The following is a 16,729-nucleotide window of genomic DNA, read 5'->3' on the forward strand; positions in this document are numbered from 1 at the left end:
TTTTACCAAAAACATGTAGCAGAATACATTTTGGCCTAAATTTATAACTAACTTTGAGTTTACTATATATTTTTTATAGCTGAAAGTAAAAAATATCGGGACCGGGAGTCGGAAGTGACGTGTGCAGTGTGGAGTTGTGCCGTACCCCAGGTATGAGGTGTCATCGCTGAGTGCTGGCTCTGGACACTGGCAGAGTCCCCACTTGCAGAACCTGCTCAAAAAGGGGACCCCAGATGGTGACACGCTTGAGACACGTATATGAATTTTGGAATATCCAACCTAAGTTGCGATTGGAAGGTGTATGACCCTGTCCTTATCTTGGCAATTGATAACCGCTATCCGATACTACAGGATAAATCTTACATGTGTATTTTTGACGCACTTCTGGTGAGTGCGCAATTTTTACCCCAGATTCACCGTGTGATACACTGAACTTTATCCCATGCACCTATTAGGATCTATCGGATCCCCACGCTTGGCCTTATTTTGGGACTTTTCATTTCACTCAATCTCACCTTAGTGTGATATGTTATTTGAACTTAATTTATAATATGTTATTTATGTCATTTATGTTATTTAGCGCTGCACCTTATATATATATTTACATGTAAAGCCTAATGATTTACTGCTGCTTGGGGGCTCTGGGCTTCAGCAAAATGGCAGCCTCCAGCAGAAAGAAACAGACAATTCTAGAGGTAATTTACAGCACACAGTAATTTTAGTAGCATACTATAATTATTAATGTGGAATGTATGTTCCTTGCTAAAGAACAATATTTTTTATCAGATTGTTATGGGTAAAGTTTTAGTTTAAGGAAATACAGGATTGGCGCATGCAAATAGCAACTATCCATCTGTCTGCTCTCTACAAGCTGGAATACCCAAGAGCATAGAAATAGACAAAACAACCTCAGATTGTGGAGCCTGCCCAAAGCAACTAAAGATGTAGACCTCCCTGATACGATAAGAGGAGTCCTTAATTCTATTCTTGGGCATCCTGCCACCAACCCTCTGTGGTTTTACGGAGTCCTTGGGGCCTTGCGCCCCTGCAACATATCTACTGAACAACCATGCAATACCATTTTTCATCTGCACTACTATGAAGACAAGTATGCCAGCAAGCTAAAACTCCAGAGGACCCCCATCATCACCTAAAGGTTTACTGCAGCTCAGGGGCTCTTGGCTTCAGCAAGATGGCAGCTTCTGGCAAGAAGAAACAGGAACAGTGCTGGAAGCAATTTAAATAACACACTCATTTTGGTAGCATAAATATTAATTTGAAATGTATGTTTCTTGCTAAAGTACATTTTTTTTATTAAGTTGTTACTGGTAAAGTTTCACTTTAACCACAACTATGGAAGTTCTTCAAGTTTCACAATTTATAGAAGCATTTAATGACCAGGGTTCAAATATATGACTTATAAGTTCATTTAATGAATGTCCGGAGCATAGAGTTAGTATGCATAATTTAATCATCACAGCAAGGGTGATGGCATCACCAGGGCCCAAGCATTTTAATTATTATTGCAAGGGTGGTGGCATCACCAGGGACCATGTACTGTAACAGGTAAGGTGCACATATATATTGCACCCTTCCTGGGACAGTGATAAAAATCTAGATCCTGCTTCCAAAATTCTGAAAACTTTTCATAAGACGAATAATCATCTCTAAGAGATAAAAACACAAATTATTTTAAACTAAAAAGACCAACAATTTTCATGTAGCAAAAAAATTACCTGACTTGGGATAAGTTACATTAAAAACATCATCATCGCGCGTTTCAAACTCTTTCCATGCCCAAGTTAAGCTTTCATGTGTGTGAACACCACCAGGGACTCTCATTCCTTCATATTCCATGTATTGTTTTGTCAGTGCCATGATGAGACCTTTTGGAGTAAACATGAAAAAAATTACTTTGCAAGAGCAAAAGCTTCCCTCGACTGAAATATAATATCACTGAAGTCATCTATAAAAATATTAAAGCAAATGCACCAGATACACCATTTCAATACATTTTATAATAATGTACAATTGCATGATTAGGGCTCATGTACACTGCAGCTGATAAACTCACGCTCAGGAGCTTTTCTGCGTTTTTTTTAGCAGCCCCTAAACCAGGGGTCCTCAAACTTTTTAAACAGGGGGCCAGTTCACTGTCCCTCAGACCGTTGGAGTTTTTAAAAAAAAAACTATGGTCATCTCCTGTACTGTGTCCGCATTTGTTCAGAGACTGCGGACCTACAACGGCGGTGGGAATACTTGGCCGGCCGCTCTATAAGACGCACAGACATTTCCCCCTAAGTGTGTCTTATGGAGCGAAATAGTGTCCCATCATTGGTGTCAGTGGGAGGAATAGTGCCCCATCATTGGTGTCGGTGGGAGGAATCGTGCCCCATCATTGGTGTCAGTGGGAGGAATAGTGCCCCATCATTGGTATCAGTGGGAGGAATAGTGCCCCATCATTGGTGTCAGTGGGAAGAATAGTGCCCTTTCATTGGTGTCAGTGGGAGGAATATTATTATTATTATACAGAATTTATAAAGCGCCAATGGTTCGCTCAGCGCTGTACATTACAAAGGGGGACAGAACATGTGACAGAACAATACCAATACAATGCAAAACATGAGGGGTTCGAGGGCCCTGCTCTTTCGAGCTTACAATCTAAGAGGGAGGGGATAGTGGTACAGGAGGAAATAGCTGTGGGGGATGGAGTGGTAGGAAGAGTGGAGGAGGTCGGCAGGTTAGCAGGGGGTGGGGTAGGCTTCCCTGAAGAGATGGGTTTTCAGGGTGCGCCTAAAGGAGAGGAGAGTAGGTGATAATCTGATGGGTTGGGGCAGGGAGTTCCAGAGGATGGGTGACACCCTGGAGAAGTCCTGGAGGCGGGCATGGGAGGAGGAGACCAGGGAACTAGAGAAAAGGAGGTCTTGTGAGGAGCGGAGTGTGCGTGCTGGGCGGTACTTGGATATTAGGTGAGTGATGTAGTTCGGGGCAGTATGGTGAACAGCTTTGTACGTCAGTGTAAGGATTTTGAATTTGGAATAGTGCCCCATCATTGGTGTCAGTGGGAGGAATAGTGCCCCATAATTGGTATCAGTGGGAGAAATAGTGCCCCATCATTGGTGTCAGTGGGAGGAATAGTGCCCCATCATTGGTGTCAGTGGGAGGAATAGTGCCCCATCATTGGTGTCAGTGGGAGGAATAGTGCCCCATCATTGGTGTCAGTGGGAGGAATAGTGCCCCATCATTGGTGTCAGTGGGAGGAATAGTGCCCCATCATTGGTGTCAGTGGGAAGAATAGTGCCCCATCATTGGTGTCAGTGGGAAGAATAGTGCCCCATCATTGGTGTCAGTGGGAGGAATAGTGCCCCATCATTGGTATCAGTGGGAGGAATAGTGCCCCATCATTGGTGTCAGTGGGAAGAATCGTGCCCCATCATTGGTGTCAGTGGGAGGAATAGTACCCCATCATTGGTGTCAGTGGGAGGAATAGTACCCCATCATTGGTGTCAGTGGGAGGAATAGTGCTCTATCATTGGTGTCAGTGGGAAGAATCGTACCCCATCATTGGTGACAGTGGAAGGAATAGTGATCCATCATTGGTGTCAGTGGGGGGAGGAATAGTGCCCCATCATTGGTGTCAGTGGGAGGAATAGCGCCTCATCATTGGTGTCAGTGTGAGGAATAGTGTCCCATCATTGGTGTCAGTGGGAGGAACAGTACGTCATTGGTGCCAGTGGGGGGGGGGGGTGGAATAGTGCCCCATCATTGGTGTCAGTGGAAGGAATAGTGCTCCATCATTGGTGTCAATGGGAAGAATCGTGCCCCATCATTGGTGACAGTGGGAGGAATAGTGCTCCATCATTGGTGTCAGTGGGGGGAGGAATAGTGCCCCATCATTGGTGTCAGTGGGAGGAATAGCGCCTCATCATTGGTGTCAGTGTGAGGAATAGTGTCCCATCATTGGTGTCAGTGGGAGGAATAGTGTCCCATCATTGGTGTCAGTGGGAGGAACAGTACGTCATTGGTGCCAGTGGGGGGGGGTGGAATAGTGCCCCATCATTAGTGTCAGTGGGAGGAATAATGCCCCATTATTATTATTAGTGACACCAACGATGGGGCACCATTCCTCCCACTGACAGCAATGACACTAAACTAGCCGACCCCTGTTCCAGCATGGTGCTGCTGCAGCCAGCATACCTCGTTGCAGCAGTACCATCTGCACGGCACACTTACCGTGAACAGCGGTCAGCTGTCCTTCCTTCACTTCGGCCTCTCCCTCCCTTGATTTTCGTGGGGCCGCTCGGCTCCGCCTCCTCGCTTTTGATTGGCCGCCTGTGTGCCTTTCCTGAGCTACAGTACTGGCGCCCAATCACCGGTGAGGAGGCGGAGTCGAGCGGCAGGGCGGACATCGAGTGAGGGAGCGGCCGGAGTGAAGGAGCTACGCATCCTGGACTGGATCGTCGTGGGACTGGAGCCAGGTAAGAGACAGCAGCCCCCTGCCCACCCCTGTACTTGATGTCCCCTGCCGGCGGGCCGGATGAATGTGCTCTGCAGGCCGCATGTGGCCCGCGGGCCGTAGTTTGAGGACCCCTGCCCTAAACTCTCCCTAATGTCCATGTACACTATGTCATTTACAGTCATTTACAGACAGTTGAGTTTACAGTAGTTTTTTTGAACGCACCAAACTTGCGTTCAGGAATAGATTTTATCAGCGTTTCAAATGCCAAACGCTTGTAAACGCAGCTAACCACATTTATAAGCATTTGCATTTAGAAGCGTTTTTTAACTGTTCCATATCCAGATGCTGTCCAGAGCCTTTTTTCATCATCATAAATGCATGCAAAGCATTTTCCATGTATTCAAATGGACCTAGCACACCAGCGCAGTCAGTTCCAGGTTTTGTGTGAAGGAAAAATGGTAGAACGTGCCGCATTATGCTCAGAGTGGGATCCATAGTGAATACAACCAGAAAAGACAGGTCATCTCAACACATACTGCTCACACATACTGCTCTCTCTGCTTCTGCTCTCTCTATTTCTCTCAAAATAGTTAATTTTTTTACTGTTTTTCAGTGCATTCTGGGCATTTTGGAAGGTCTCCTGAGGTTATCTTAAAAAAAACGCTTCTAAACACAAACGCGCATAAACGCGGTATGCAAACGTGACTAATCAGACATTTTCTAACCTACATTTTCCAGCAGTCAGTTTCCATCATTCAGAGTTTTCCAAACATTCCGTGTACATGAGCCCTTACAGCTAAGTCAATACCGAAGCAAGGTTTTTAATCACAGATAAACTGCATAGGTAAACCATGCCATTCTTCATATCGTCCTATCTAACAGTGCCCATGCTAATACCCTCTGCAACCATCTGAGATAGAAAAGGGGGATATTTTTAGCACAGCATATTTGGATAAAGGACATAACTCTGCCAAAACCCTCTGAATCACACAAAGCATGGCAAATTAATAGGCTGTAATAAATACTTAAATAAATACTTAAACCACTGGGGCTTGGTAACTGCCACGTTCCCATTGCATTAGTGTTTCAAAGCAACCATTGCTATAACTTAAAGAATGGTGGAAAAATGTAGTGCACAATAAAAAATTCTAGTGAATAAATAGTAAATTTTTTCATACAGATCCTTGCACCAAAACTAAAAGTAACATTTGAGAAGAATGAAAGACAGGAAATGAATTACAAAAGAGGGGCAGCCCCTTTAATTAATGAGCTATTAAGAATTATGCCTATGCACTGAGACTGTTGTGAGCTTTTTATTGTTCCCTCCTTCACGCCACAACTATCTAGCAATCTGTAGAGAGTAAGGTGATTTTTATCCAGTTTCATAGCTGCTACTTTGAGATTTCTAGGGAGTTGTGGCACAAGAAAATGTAGCAATAAAATCCATACAACAGTCACTATGTGCAAGTGCATGTAAAGGGAATAGAAAGAAGAGGACAAAACAATTTAAAATATAAATCACATAAATAAATCATCATACCCCAAGTTTTAAATGGTAACACAAGGAGGAACTGCCTGGTTATAATTCATCTTTAAATCTTTAAAATCATCAAGCATCCGGGTGAACCAGATGAATAAGCAGATTATTCACAAAATGGAAAATTGCAGAGCTCTCAGATACACCATAGGACAGGGGTCTGCAACTTTTAAGACATAAAGAGCCACTTGGACCCGTTTCCGAAGGGAAAAAAAAGACTGGGAGCCGCAAAACCATTGCAACATTTAAAACAAATCCGACATTGCATATATTGTTTCTTACCTTAATGCTATATACAGGATCGTGCAGTTAGCTTCATCCCCCATATAGTAATTCATCCCCCATAGTAATTCATCCCCCATATAGTAATTCATCCCCCCTATAGTAATTCATCCCCCATAGTAATTCATCCCCCATATAGTAATTCATCCCCCATAGTAATTCATCCCCCATATAGTAATTCATCCCCCATAGTAATTCATCCCCCATATAGTAATTCATCCCCCCCTATAGTAATTCATCCCCCATATAGTAATTCATCCCCCACATAGTAATTCATCCCCCATATAGTAATTAATCCCCCATATAGTAATTAATCCCCCATAGTAATGCATCACCCATATAGTAATTCATCCCCCACATAGTAATTCATCCCCCATAGTAATTCATCCCCCACATAGTAATTCATCCCCCATAGTAATTCATCCCCCATATAGTAATTCATCCCCCCTATAGTAATTCATCCCCCATATAGTAATTCATCCCCCCTATAGTAATTCATCCCCCATATAGTAATTCATCCCCCATATAGTAATTCATCCCCCATATAGTAATTCATCCTCCATAGTAATTCATCCCCCATATAGTAATTCATCCTCCATAGTAATTCATCCCCCATAGTAATTCATCCCCCATATAGTAATTCATCCTCCATAGTAATTCATCCCCCATAGTAATTCATCCCCCATAGTAATTAATCCTCCATATAATAATTCATCCCCCATAGTAATTCATCCCCCCTATAGTAATTAATTCCCCATATTGTCTCAATTCACTTACCTTTGCTCCGCACGTTCCTCTCGTTGTGTTCCCGCGCTGTGTTCCGGTCTTCAGGGCGGACTGTGAAAGGAGTTCGTCACGCTGCCCCGCCTACATCCTGGCTGCCCCGCCTACATCCTGACAGCCAATGTTCCACGCTCCACGGGCCGGATTAAAAGAGTCCTGACTTTTGAGGCGGCCGCCCGAGAGGAGGGAGGGGAGCGGGCGCCCGGCACACAGAAGAGCCGCATGTGGCTTGCGATCCGTGGCTTGCCAACCACTGAAACCCTATTGCCTGTCACCTGGTGGGCAGTGTGCTCCGGAGCCGCAGCAAAGATGAAAAAGCCGCATGCGGCTCTGGAGCCGCGGGTTGCCGACACCCGCCATAGGGGAATGAGCAGGCTCTTTTTGAAATTTAAAACAGGAACACTTGATGGAGGACATTGGTGTGATGTCCCTGCTTGGTGGTGGATTTAGAAATGAATTATAACCAGGGGGTTTCTCTGTGTGTGTTACTCTTTACAGCCTGGGGTGTGAAGAAGTTTGGGAAAACTGTAGAAGAGCTTGATTGGGATTTATACAGCTCTATTTTCCTTGTGATATTGGTCCTTGAGATTTGATCATAATTATGTACCTGTAGTTTAATATATTGGTTAGACGCCCATACAGTATATTACCATTAGATATAAATACTGTAATATTTTTTATTTAGTAGCTGGTGCTATGCAGGACGGTGTGTAGTACATGATTATGCATTTGTGGCTATGGTATTATCTCTAGAATTCCGGGACTGATATGGATAGTACAGTATTCTGGACATCTTCATAGATAATTTAACATTTGTGGCCCCAACACTTATCCTCTTTGGCTCCACCTATAATATGGTGTTCTTGGATGGCATCAGCTGCTTTGCTGCAAATAAGGAAACCCCTGTTTTCTATGTAACACATAAGAAAATATGTATTTTATTTTATTTAATTATACACTGTAGATTACCTTTATCCATATTCTCCTGAAGAAGTAAATGAATTCCATGAGACATATACAGAAAATACAGCTCCAATGTTATACAGTGCATTCATAAAGTATTCAGACCCCCTTCATGTTTTTCAATTTTGTCATGTTGCAGTCTGATACTACAGTTGTTTAAATTAATCTTCTTCTTATTAATCTACACTCAGTACCCCATAATGACAAAGTGAAAGCAGAATTTTAGAAATGTTTGCAAATGTATGAAAATGAGATATCACATTGGCAAAAGTATTCAGGCCCTTTACAACAACACTTGAAATTTAGCACAGGTGCCTCCCATTTCTCTTGAGTGTTGCTGAGATATTCCTACACCTTTGAGGTCCACCTGCGGTAATTTAAATTGATTGGACATGATGTGAAAAGGCACACAACTTTCTATAAAAGGCATCACAGCTGAAAATGTATACTTTATCAGAATAAAAGCCATGAGGTCAAAGGAACTGCTTGCAGAGCTCACAGACAGGATTATTACAAGCCACAGATCTGGGGAAGGCTACAAAAAAAAAAAAAAACTTTCTACTGCACTTAAGGTTCCCAAGAGCACAGTGGCCCCCATAATTCTCAAATGAAAGAAGGTTAATACAACCAAGACTCTTCCTTGAGCTGGTCACCTGGCTAAACGGGGCAATTGGGGGCTAAAGGTCCTTAATAGAGATGAGCGAAGTATTCAAAAATTCGATTCGACTGATTCGGCGAATTCGTGGAAAAATTTCGATTCGAGTCGAATATATTCGCTGTGAATTTAACTTAAAAAAGGGTGTTTCTAGGCTTCAGAGAGACTTAATATTAGTGCTGAACACTGTACCTTTAATTTAAATGCCCTTGGAGTCTGCTGGGGAAGAGAAATAATACTGTCAGGCAGTATGACATGCAGATGAGTGCCGTCGATCTTAGAATCACTGCACACTTCACTCATTTGGCCAGTCACGGGGCCAAAACCAGAGTGTGGAGCCACAGTGTGGCGGTGGAGGCAGCAGCAATGGGAGGCCATACAGCACCCTATGACAAAAATGGAAACCACCAGCAGTGTGAGGAGACCTGAAAGTGGCACATGGCAGAGTGTGGCGATAGAGACAGCAGCAATGGGAGGCCGTACAGGGACCCATGACACACTCTGGACCTGGCAGCAGCATGAGGAGGCGGTACAGGGGCCCATGGCAGATTACGGGCCTGGCAGCAGCATGAGGAGTCGGTACGGGGGCCCATGGCAGATTACAGGCCTGGCAGCAGCAATGGGAGGCCGTACAGGGACCCATGACACAATCTGGACCTGGCAGCAGCATGGGGAGGCGGTACAGGGGCCCATGACAGATTATGGGCCTGGCAGCAGCATTTGGAGTCGGTACGGGGGCCCATGACACACTCTGGACCTGGCAGCAGCATGAGGAGGCGGTACAGGGGCGCATGACAGATTACGAGCCTGGCAGCAGCAACTTGGACAGGAGGACGTTCAGTTTCTGCACCGTCTGGTGCGTGCTCGCAAACTGTTGTCTCTTGGAAACGGATTCCAAGAAAGACTGCTGACGGAATCCGTGAAGAGGAGTAGCAGGAGAAGGAGCATCTGAACGAGCGGAATATGCCAACAAGCGACAACAGGGGCCCATGACAGATTACGGGCCTGGCAGCAGCATGAGGAGTCGGTACGGGGGCCCATGGCAGATTAGGGGCCTGGCAGCAGCTATGGGAGGCCCGTAATCTGCCAGCACCCTATGACAAAAAATGGAACCCACCAGCAGTGTGAGGAGACCTGAAAGTGGCACATGGCAGAGTGTGGCGATGGAGACAGCAGCAATGGGAGGCCGTACAGGGACCCATGACAGACTCTGGACCTGGCAGCAGCATGAGGAGGCGGTATAGGGGCCCATGGCAGATTAGGGGCCTGGCAGCAGCTATGGGAGGCCCGTAATCTGCCAGCACCCTATGTCAAAAAATGGAATACACCAGCAGTGTGAGGAGACCTGAAAGTGGCACATGGCAGAGTGTGGCGATGGAGACAGCAGCAATGGGAGGCCGTACAGGGACCCATGAGAGACTCTGGACTTGGCAGCAGCATGAGGAGGCGGTATAGGGGCCCATGGCAGATTAGGGGCCTGGCAGCAGCTATGGGAGGCCCGTAATCTGCCAGCACCCTATGTCAAAAAATTCTACACACCAGCAGTGTGTGAGGAGACCTGAAAGTGGCACATGGCAGAGTGTGGCGATGGAGACAGCAGCAATGGGAGGCCGTACAGGGACCCATGACAGACTCTGGACCTGGCAGCAGCATGAGGAGGCGGTATATAGGGGCCTATGGCAGATTAGGGGCCTGGCAGCAGCTATGGGAGGCCCGTAATCTGCCAGCACCCTATGTCAAAAAATTCTACACACCAGCAGTGTGAGGAGACCTGAAAGTAGCACATTTCAGAGTGTGGCGATGGAGACAGCAGCAATGGGAGGCTGTACAGGGACCCATGAGAGACTCTGGACCTGGCAGCAGCATGAGGAGGCGGTATATAGGGGCCTATGGCAGATTAGGGGCCTGGCAGCAGCTATAGGAGGCCCATAATCTGCCAGCACCCTATGTCAAAAAATTCAACACACCAGCAGTGTGAGGAGACCTGAAAGTGGCACATGGCATGAGACACTGTGGACCTGGCAGCAGCATGAGGAGGCGGTATATAGGGGCCCATGGCAGATTAGGGGCCTGGCAGCAGCTATGGGAGGCCCGTAATCTGCCAGCACCCTATGTCAAAAAATTCAACACACCAGCAGTGTGTGAGGAGACCTGAAAGTGGCACATGGCAGAGTGTGGCGATGGAGACAGCAGCAATGGGAGGCCGTACAGGGACCCATGAGAGACTCTGGACCTGGCAGCAGCATGAGGAGGCGGTATATAGGGGCCCATGGCATATTAGGGGCCTGGCAGCAGCAATGGGAGGCCCGTAATCTGCCAACACCCTATGTCAAAAAATTCTACACACCAGCAGTGTGTGAGGAGACCTGAAAGTGGCACATGGCAGAGTGTGGCGATGGAGACAGCAGCAATGGGAGGCCGTACAGGGACCCATGAGAGACTCTGGACCTTGCAGCAGCATGAGGAGGCGGTATATAGGGGCCTATGGCAGATTAGGGGCCTGGCAGCAGCTATGGGAGGCCCGTAATCTGCCAGCACCCTATGTCAAAAAATTCTACACACCAGCAGTGTGTGAGGAGACCTCAAAGTGGCACATGTTTGAGGCATGATTCATGGCGGATTTAGTCAGTTGTGTCAGGAACTGGTGGTTTGAAATCCAGACTAATCCACGCCTGATTCATTTTCACAAACGTGAGTCTCTCCACACTTTGGGTGGACAGTCGTGTCCTCCGCGGAGTTACAATACCTCCTGCCGCACTAAACACGCGCTCCGATGCCACGCTACTGGCCGGGCATGACAGCCTTTCAAGGGCAAATTCAGCTAGTTGGGGCCAAAGGTCAAGTTTCGTTGCCCAGTAGTCAAGGGGATTGTCTACCTCGGTTGGCAGGGTGCTGTCCAAGTAGGCCCAAGCCTGTTGTTTGAGGTCCTGCTCCAGGTCCACCTGATGCTGCTGCTGCGGCTGGTTAGTAGTTTCCTCACTGCGCTGGTGAAGAAAGCTACTCATCATCGACTGCAGACTGAGGCAGCCGCTGCTGGTGGAGCTGCCACTGCTCCTACCACCCCACCCCTCCCCTGCTGCCTTGGCAGCGGAACGCGAGCGCACAGGGCCCACAGTGTCTGAGGATGGACGTTGGCGCACAAAGGCAGAGACCAACTGACTACATAGGTGGTTTTTATAGTACGTTATTTTGGCCTCCCTCTCAGCAGGTGTGAAAAAGGCCACCATTTTGGAACGGTAGCGAGGGTCCAACAAGGTGGACAGCCAAAAGTCATCCCTCTGTCTGATGGTTATTATTCGGCTGTCGCTACGCAAGCAACCGAGCATGCTATGGGCCATTTGTGCCAAGGAATGCGAGGGACTCCCTGCCTCCATCTCCACAGCATACTGCCACGGTGCGTCTGGGTCCTCTGTCTCCTCCTCCTCTACCAGATGCTCCTGCTCCTCCACTCCAGTCCGCTGAGTGGAAAAACCACCCATTTCACTCAATTCCTGAGCACAAATGTCCTCCTCTACCTCCTCCTCTTCTTCCTGTCCTGCCCCCACAGGGGTCATGTGGCGTTGAGATCTGTGCGCCACGTCTACCGCACCCTGACCAGCCATTGTTAACAGCATTTGTTCAAGGACGTGCAACAGAGGAATGACGTCGTTCATCCCATAGTCCTGCCGACTCACGAATAGCGTGGCCTCCTCAAAGGGCCTGAGCAAGCGGCAGGTGTCACGCATGAGCTGCCAATGGCTGACATCGAAGTTACACAGGGGAGTACCTTTATCCGCTTGTAACATCAGGAAATCGGTGATGGCCTTTCGCTGTTCGTAAAGGCGGTCTAACATGTGTAGGGTTGAATTCCACCTTGTTGCAACGTCGCAGATCAGGCGATGCTGTGGAATTCCGTTCTGCCGCTGCAGCTCAAGGAGGGTGTGCTTTGCGGTGTAGGAATGGCTGAAATGCATGCAAAGTTTACGTGACATTTTAAGGATGTCTTGCAGTGGGATGGTGGATTTTAAGAACCGCTTGACAACCAGATTGAACACGTGAGCCATGCATGGCGCATGGCACAACCTTCCTTGACGCAGAGCAGACACCATGTTCTTTCCGTTGTCGGTCAACATGGTTCCGATTTTCAGTTTGCGCGGAGACAGCCATCTGTCGATTTCTCTGTTCATTACACTCAGAAGTTCCTCCCCTGTGTGACTACGTTCGCCAAGGCATACCAGGTGCAGAACAGCGTGACACCGTTGCGCCCTGCACATGTGATATGCCGGTCGGGTAATGGGACTTGGCACGGGGGTGGCGGCTGAGGACACGGCGGAAGAAGAGGTGGTAGAGGCGGACATCTTTGCCGGACCAAGGACGTGCAAACGTGGAGGCAAAAGCGGCGTGACCTGTCCAAGTTGCTGGTGCGGCTGTGACGGCACCACGTTCACCCAGTGGGCCGTAAATGACATGTACTGTCCCTGACCATAGTTACAGCTCCACACGTCGGCGCTGCCGTGCACTTTGGCAGAGACCGACATGCTCAAAGACTGGCCCACCATGTCTTCTACATGTGAATGCAGGGCTGGCACTGCCTTTTTGGCGAAGAAATGACGGCTTGGCACTCTCCACCGCGGCGCGGCACAAGCCATCATTTCTCTGAAAGGTGCTGAGTCCACCACTTGGAAAGGGAGGGACTGCAGCACCAGCAACTTGGACAGGAGGACGTTCAGCTTTTGCACCGTCGGGTGCGTGCTCGCAAACTGTTGTCTCTTGGAAACGGATTCCAAGAAAGACTGCTGACGGAATCCGTGAAGAGGAGTAGCAGGAGAAGGAGCATCTGAACGAGCGGAAGATGCCAACGAGCGACAACTCCCCTCAGCAGAGGTGTTGGAGCCTTGACTGGCTGATGGAGGGCGATTGACGTCGGGTGACGGAGCAAGTAACGGAGCGGGTGATGGAGCGGGGGCTGGGGCGGGCAGAACCGCCGTATCTTTATCACGGTTTTCCCAGGCCACCAAATGGCGACGCTGCATATGCTGCCGCAACGCTGTAGTCCCAACATGGGCCCCCTGGCCACGCTTGACTTTCTGGCCACATAGTCGACATACGGCTACGTTTACTTCCTCAGGCGGCTTGACGAAAAATTGCCACACCGCCGAGTAGGAAACTTTGGCCCCGATACTCCTCACTGGCTGACTGCTGCTTCCTCCGTGCACACCGGCACCACTACTGGCCGTGGTGGTAGGCTGCAGTGGAGCTGGTGCTCTACTCCGTGGCCGTTTGGCTCCACTGACACTGCTGCGACCCTGCTGCTGTCTCCTGGGCAACCCACCGACTGTTTTGCTCGCTGCCAAGCTGCCACCCTCTTCTCCTGATGATGCGGAAGAAATTGCCTGATGACGACGAGGCTGCCAAGTGCGATCAACCTCCTCATCATCAAGTAGGGTCTCCGCCTCACTACTAGCCCCCTCGGCTGCGTCTGGGTCAGGAGACAGACCTGTCTCTAGACCGGCTACCGAGCCACTCTCCTCGCCACTACTTCTTCGCCTGGCTGCTGAAAAGGCGGATGTCTCCCCCCGTTCCTGACCGCCCTCTGTTAGCTCTTCCTCACTGTACAGTGGGGCTGAGCCCACAGCATGCGATACTTCGCTTGGTGAGGGAACACCAAAGGACAGGGGCAGGTAGAGGACACGTGATTTCAGTGGGCTTGGTCCCGGGCCATGCCAACTAACGGTTGTGTCTGACGTACCCACCGACCGTTGGCTGTAGGTGTCAGAGGTGACCTGGGAAGAGGAAGACGACCGAGCCAACCAATCGACGACGGCAGGGTTGTCGGTGGAGACACGACCGCTGGATGACACCGGGAGCACTGGCCTCTGGCTGCGAATAGTGCTGCCTCGACCCCTTCCTCTGCTGCCACGTCTGCTCGCTCCTAAAGCATTGCCTCCTCTGCCACTCCTCTGCATGTTGTCTGACATACTCTTTAATTAAACGATTATGTGTCCCTGAGTAACAATTCTGTGTCCCTGAGTAACAATTCTGTGTCTGTGCGAGTAACAATTCTGTGGCCCTAAGTAACAGTTCTGTGGCCCTCAGTAACAATTCTGTGTCCCTGATTAACGTTTCTGTGGCCCTCAGTAACAGTTCTGTTTCCCTGAGTAACAATTCTGTGTCTGTGCGAGTAAGAATTCTGTGTCTGTGCGAGTAACAATTCTGTGGCCCTAAGTAACAGTTCTGTGGCCCTCAGTAACAGTTCTGTGGCCCTCAGTAACAGTTCTGTGGCCCTGAGTAACAATTCTGTGTCTGTGCGAGTAACAATTCTGTGTCTGTGCGAGTAACAATTCTGTGTCTGTGCGAGTAACAATTCTGTGGCCCTAAGTAACGGTTCTGTGGCCCTCAGTAACAGTTCTGTGTCCCTGTGTAACAATTCTGTGTCTGTGCGAGTAACAATTCTGTGGCCCTAAGTAACAGTTCTGTGGCCCTCAGTAACAATTCTGTGTCCCTGATTAACGTTTCTGTGGCCCCAAGTAACAGTTCTGTGGCCCTCAGTAACAATTCTGTGTCTGTGCGAGTAACAATTCTGTGGCCCTAAGTAACGGTTCTGTGGCCCTCAGTAACAGTTCTGTGTCCCTGTGTAACAATTCTGTGTCTGTGCGAGTAACAATTCTGTGGCCCTAAGTAACAGTTCTGTGGTCCTCAGTAACAATTCTGTGTCTGTGCGAGTAACAATTCTGTGGCCCTAAGTAACAGTTCTGTGGCCCTCAGTAACAATTCTGTGGCTGTCCCTGAGTAACAATTCTGTGGCCCTAACTAAAGTTTCTGTGGCCCTAAGTAACAATTCTCTGGCACTCAGTAACAATTCTGTCTGTCCCTGAGTAACAATTCTGTGGCCCTAATAACGTTTCTGTGGCCCTAAGTAACAATTATCTGGCACTCAGTAACAATTCTGTCTGTCCCTGAGTAACAATTCTCTGGCACTCAGTAACAATTCTGTCTGTCCCTGAGTAAAAATTCTGTGGCCCTAAGTAAAGTTTCTGTGGCCCTGAGTAACAATTCTCTGGCACTCAGTAACAATTCTGTCTGTCCCTGAGTAAAAATTCTGTGGCCCTAAGTAAAGTTTCTGTGGCCCTGAGTAACAATTCTCTGGCACTCCGTAACAATTCTGTCTGTCCCTGAGTAACAATTCTCTGGCACTCCGTAACAATTCTGTCTGTCCCTGAGTAACAATTCTCTGGCACTCAGTAACAATTCTGTCTGTCCCTGAGTAAAAATTCTGTGGCCCTAAGTAAAGTTTCTGTGGCCCTGAGTAACAATTCTCTGGCACTCCGTAACAATTCTGTCTGTCCCTGAGTATGAATTCTGTGGCCCTAACTAGCGTTTCTTTGTCCCTAAGTAACAGTTCTGTGGCCCTCAGTAACAGTTCTGTGTCTGTGCGAGTAACAATTCTGTGTCTGTGCGAGTAACAATTCTGTGGCCCTAAGTAACAGTTCTGTGGCCTTCAGTAACAATTCTGTGTCTGTGCGAGTAACAATTCTGTGTCTGTGCGAGTAACAATTCTGTGTCTGTGCGAGTAACAATTCTGTGGCCCTAAGTAACAATTCTCTGGCACTCAGTAACAATTCTGTCTGTCCCTGAGTAACAATTCTCTGGCACTCAGTAACAATTCTGTCTGTCCCTGAGTAAAAATTCTGTGGCCCTAAGTAAAGTTTCTGGGGCCCTGAGTAACAATTATCTGGCACTCAGTAACAATTCTGTCTGTCCCTGAGTAACAATTCTCTGACACTCAGTAACAATTCTGTCTGTCCCTGAGTAAAAATTCTCTGGCCCTAAGTAAAGTTTCTGTGGCCCTGAGTAACAATTCTCTGGCACTCCGTAACAATTCTGTCTGTCCCTGAGTAACAATTCTCTGGCACTCAGTAACAATTCTGTCTGTCCCTGAGTAAAAATTCTGTGGCCCTAATTAAAGTTTCTGTGGCCCTAAGTAACAATTCTCTGGCACTCCGTAACAATTCTGTCTGTCCCTGAGTAACAATTCTCTGGCACTCCGTAACAATTCTGTCTGTCCCTGAGT

At 48.0% G+C, this 16,729-nt stretch overlaps 1 protein-coding gene across 2 annotated transcripts in view; it reads right to left on the reverse strand.

Moving 5' to 3' along the window:
- The window catches only part of LOC149451113 (sulfotransferase 2B1-like), a 135,269-nt gene that overhangs the window by 39,601 nt on the left and 78,939 nt on the right, over positions 1–16,729 (reverse strand). For both annotated transcript variants that reach the window (XM_089690953.1, XM_089690954.1), the window contains exon 2: positions 1,737–1,886. In XM_089690953.1, the coding sequence (XP_089547079.1) occupies positions 1,737–1,878 (142 nt within the window). In that variant the 5' untranslated portion in view covers positions 1,879–1,886. The remainder of the gene's footprint in view (positions 1–1,736; positions 1,887–16,729) is intronic.

The sequence above is a fragment of the Staurois parvus genome, unplaced genomic scaffold (assembly GCF_062004578.1).
Source record: "Staurois parvus isolate SC_StPar_1 unplaced genomic scaffold, SC_StPar_1.0 ptg000548l, whole genome shotgun sequence".
In the NCBI taxonomy this organism is placed as follows: domain Eukaryota; kingdom Metazoa; phylum Chordata; class Amphibia; order Anura; family Ranidae; genus Staurois; species Staurois parvus.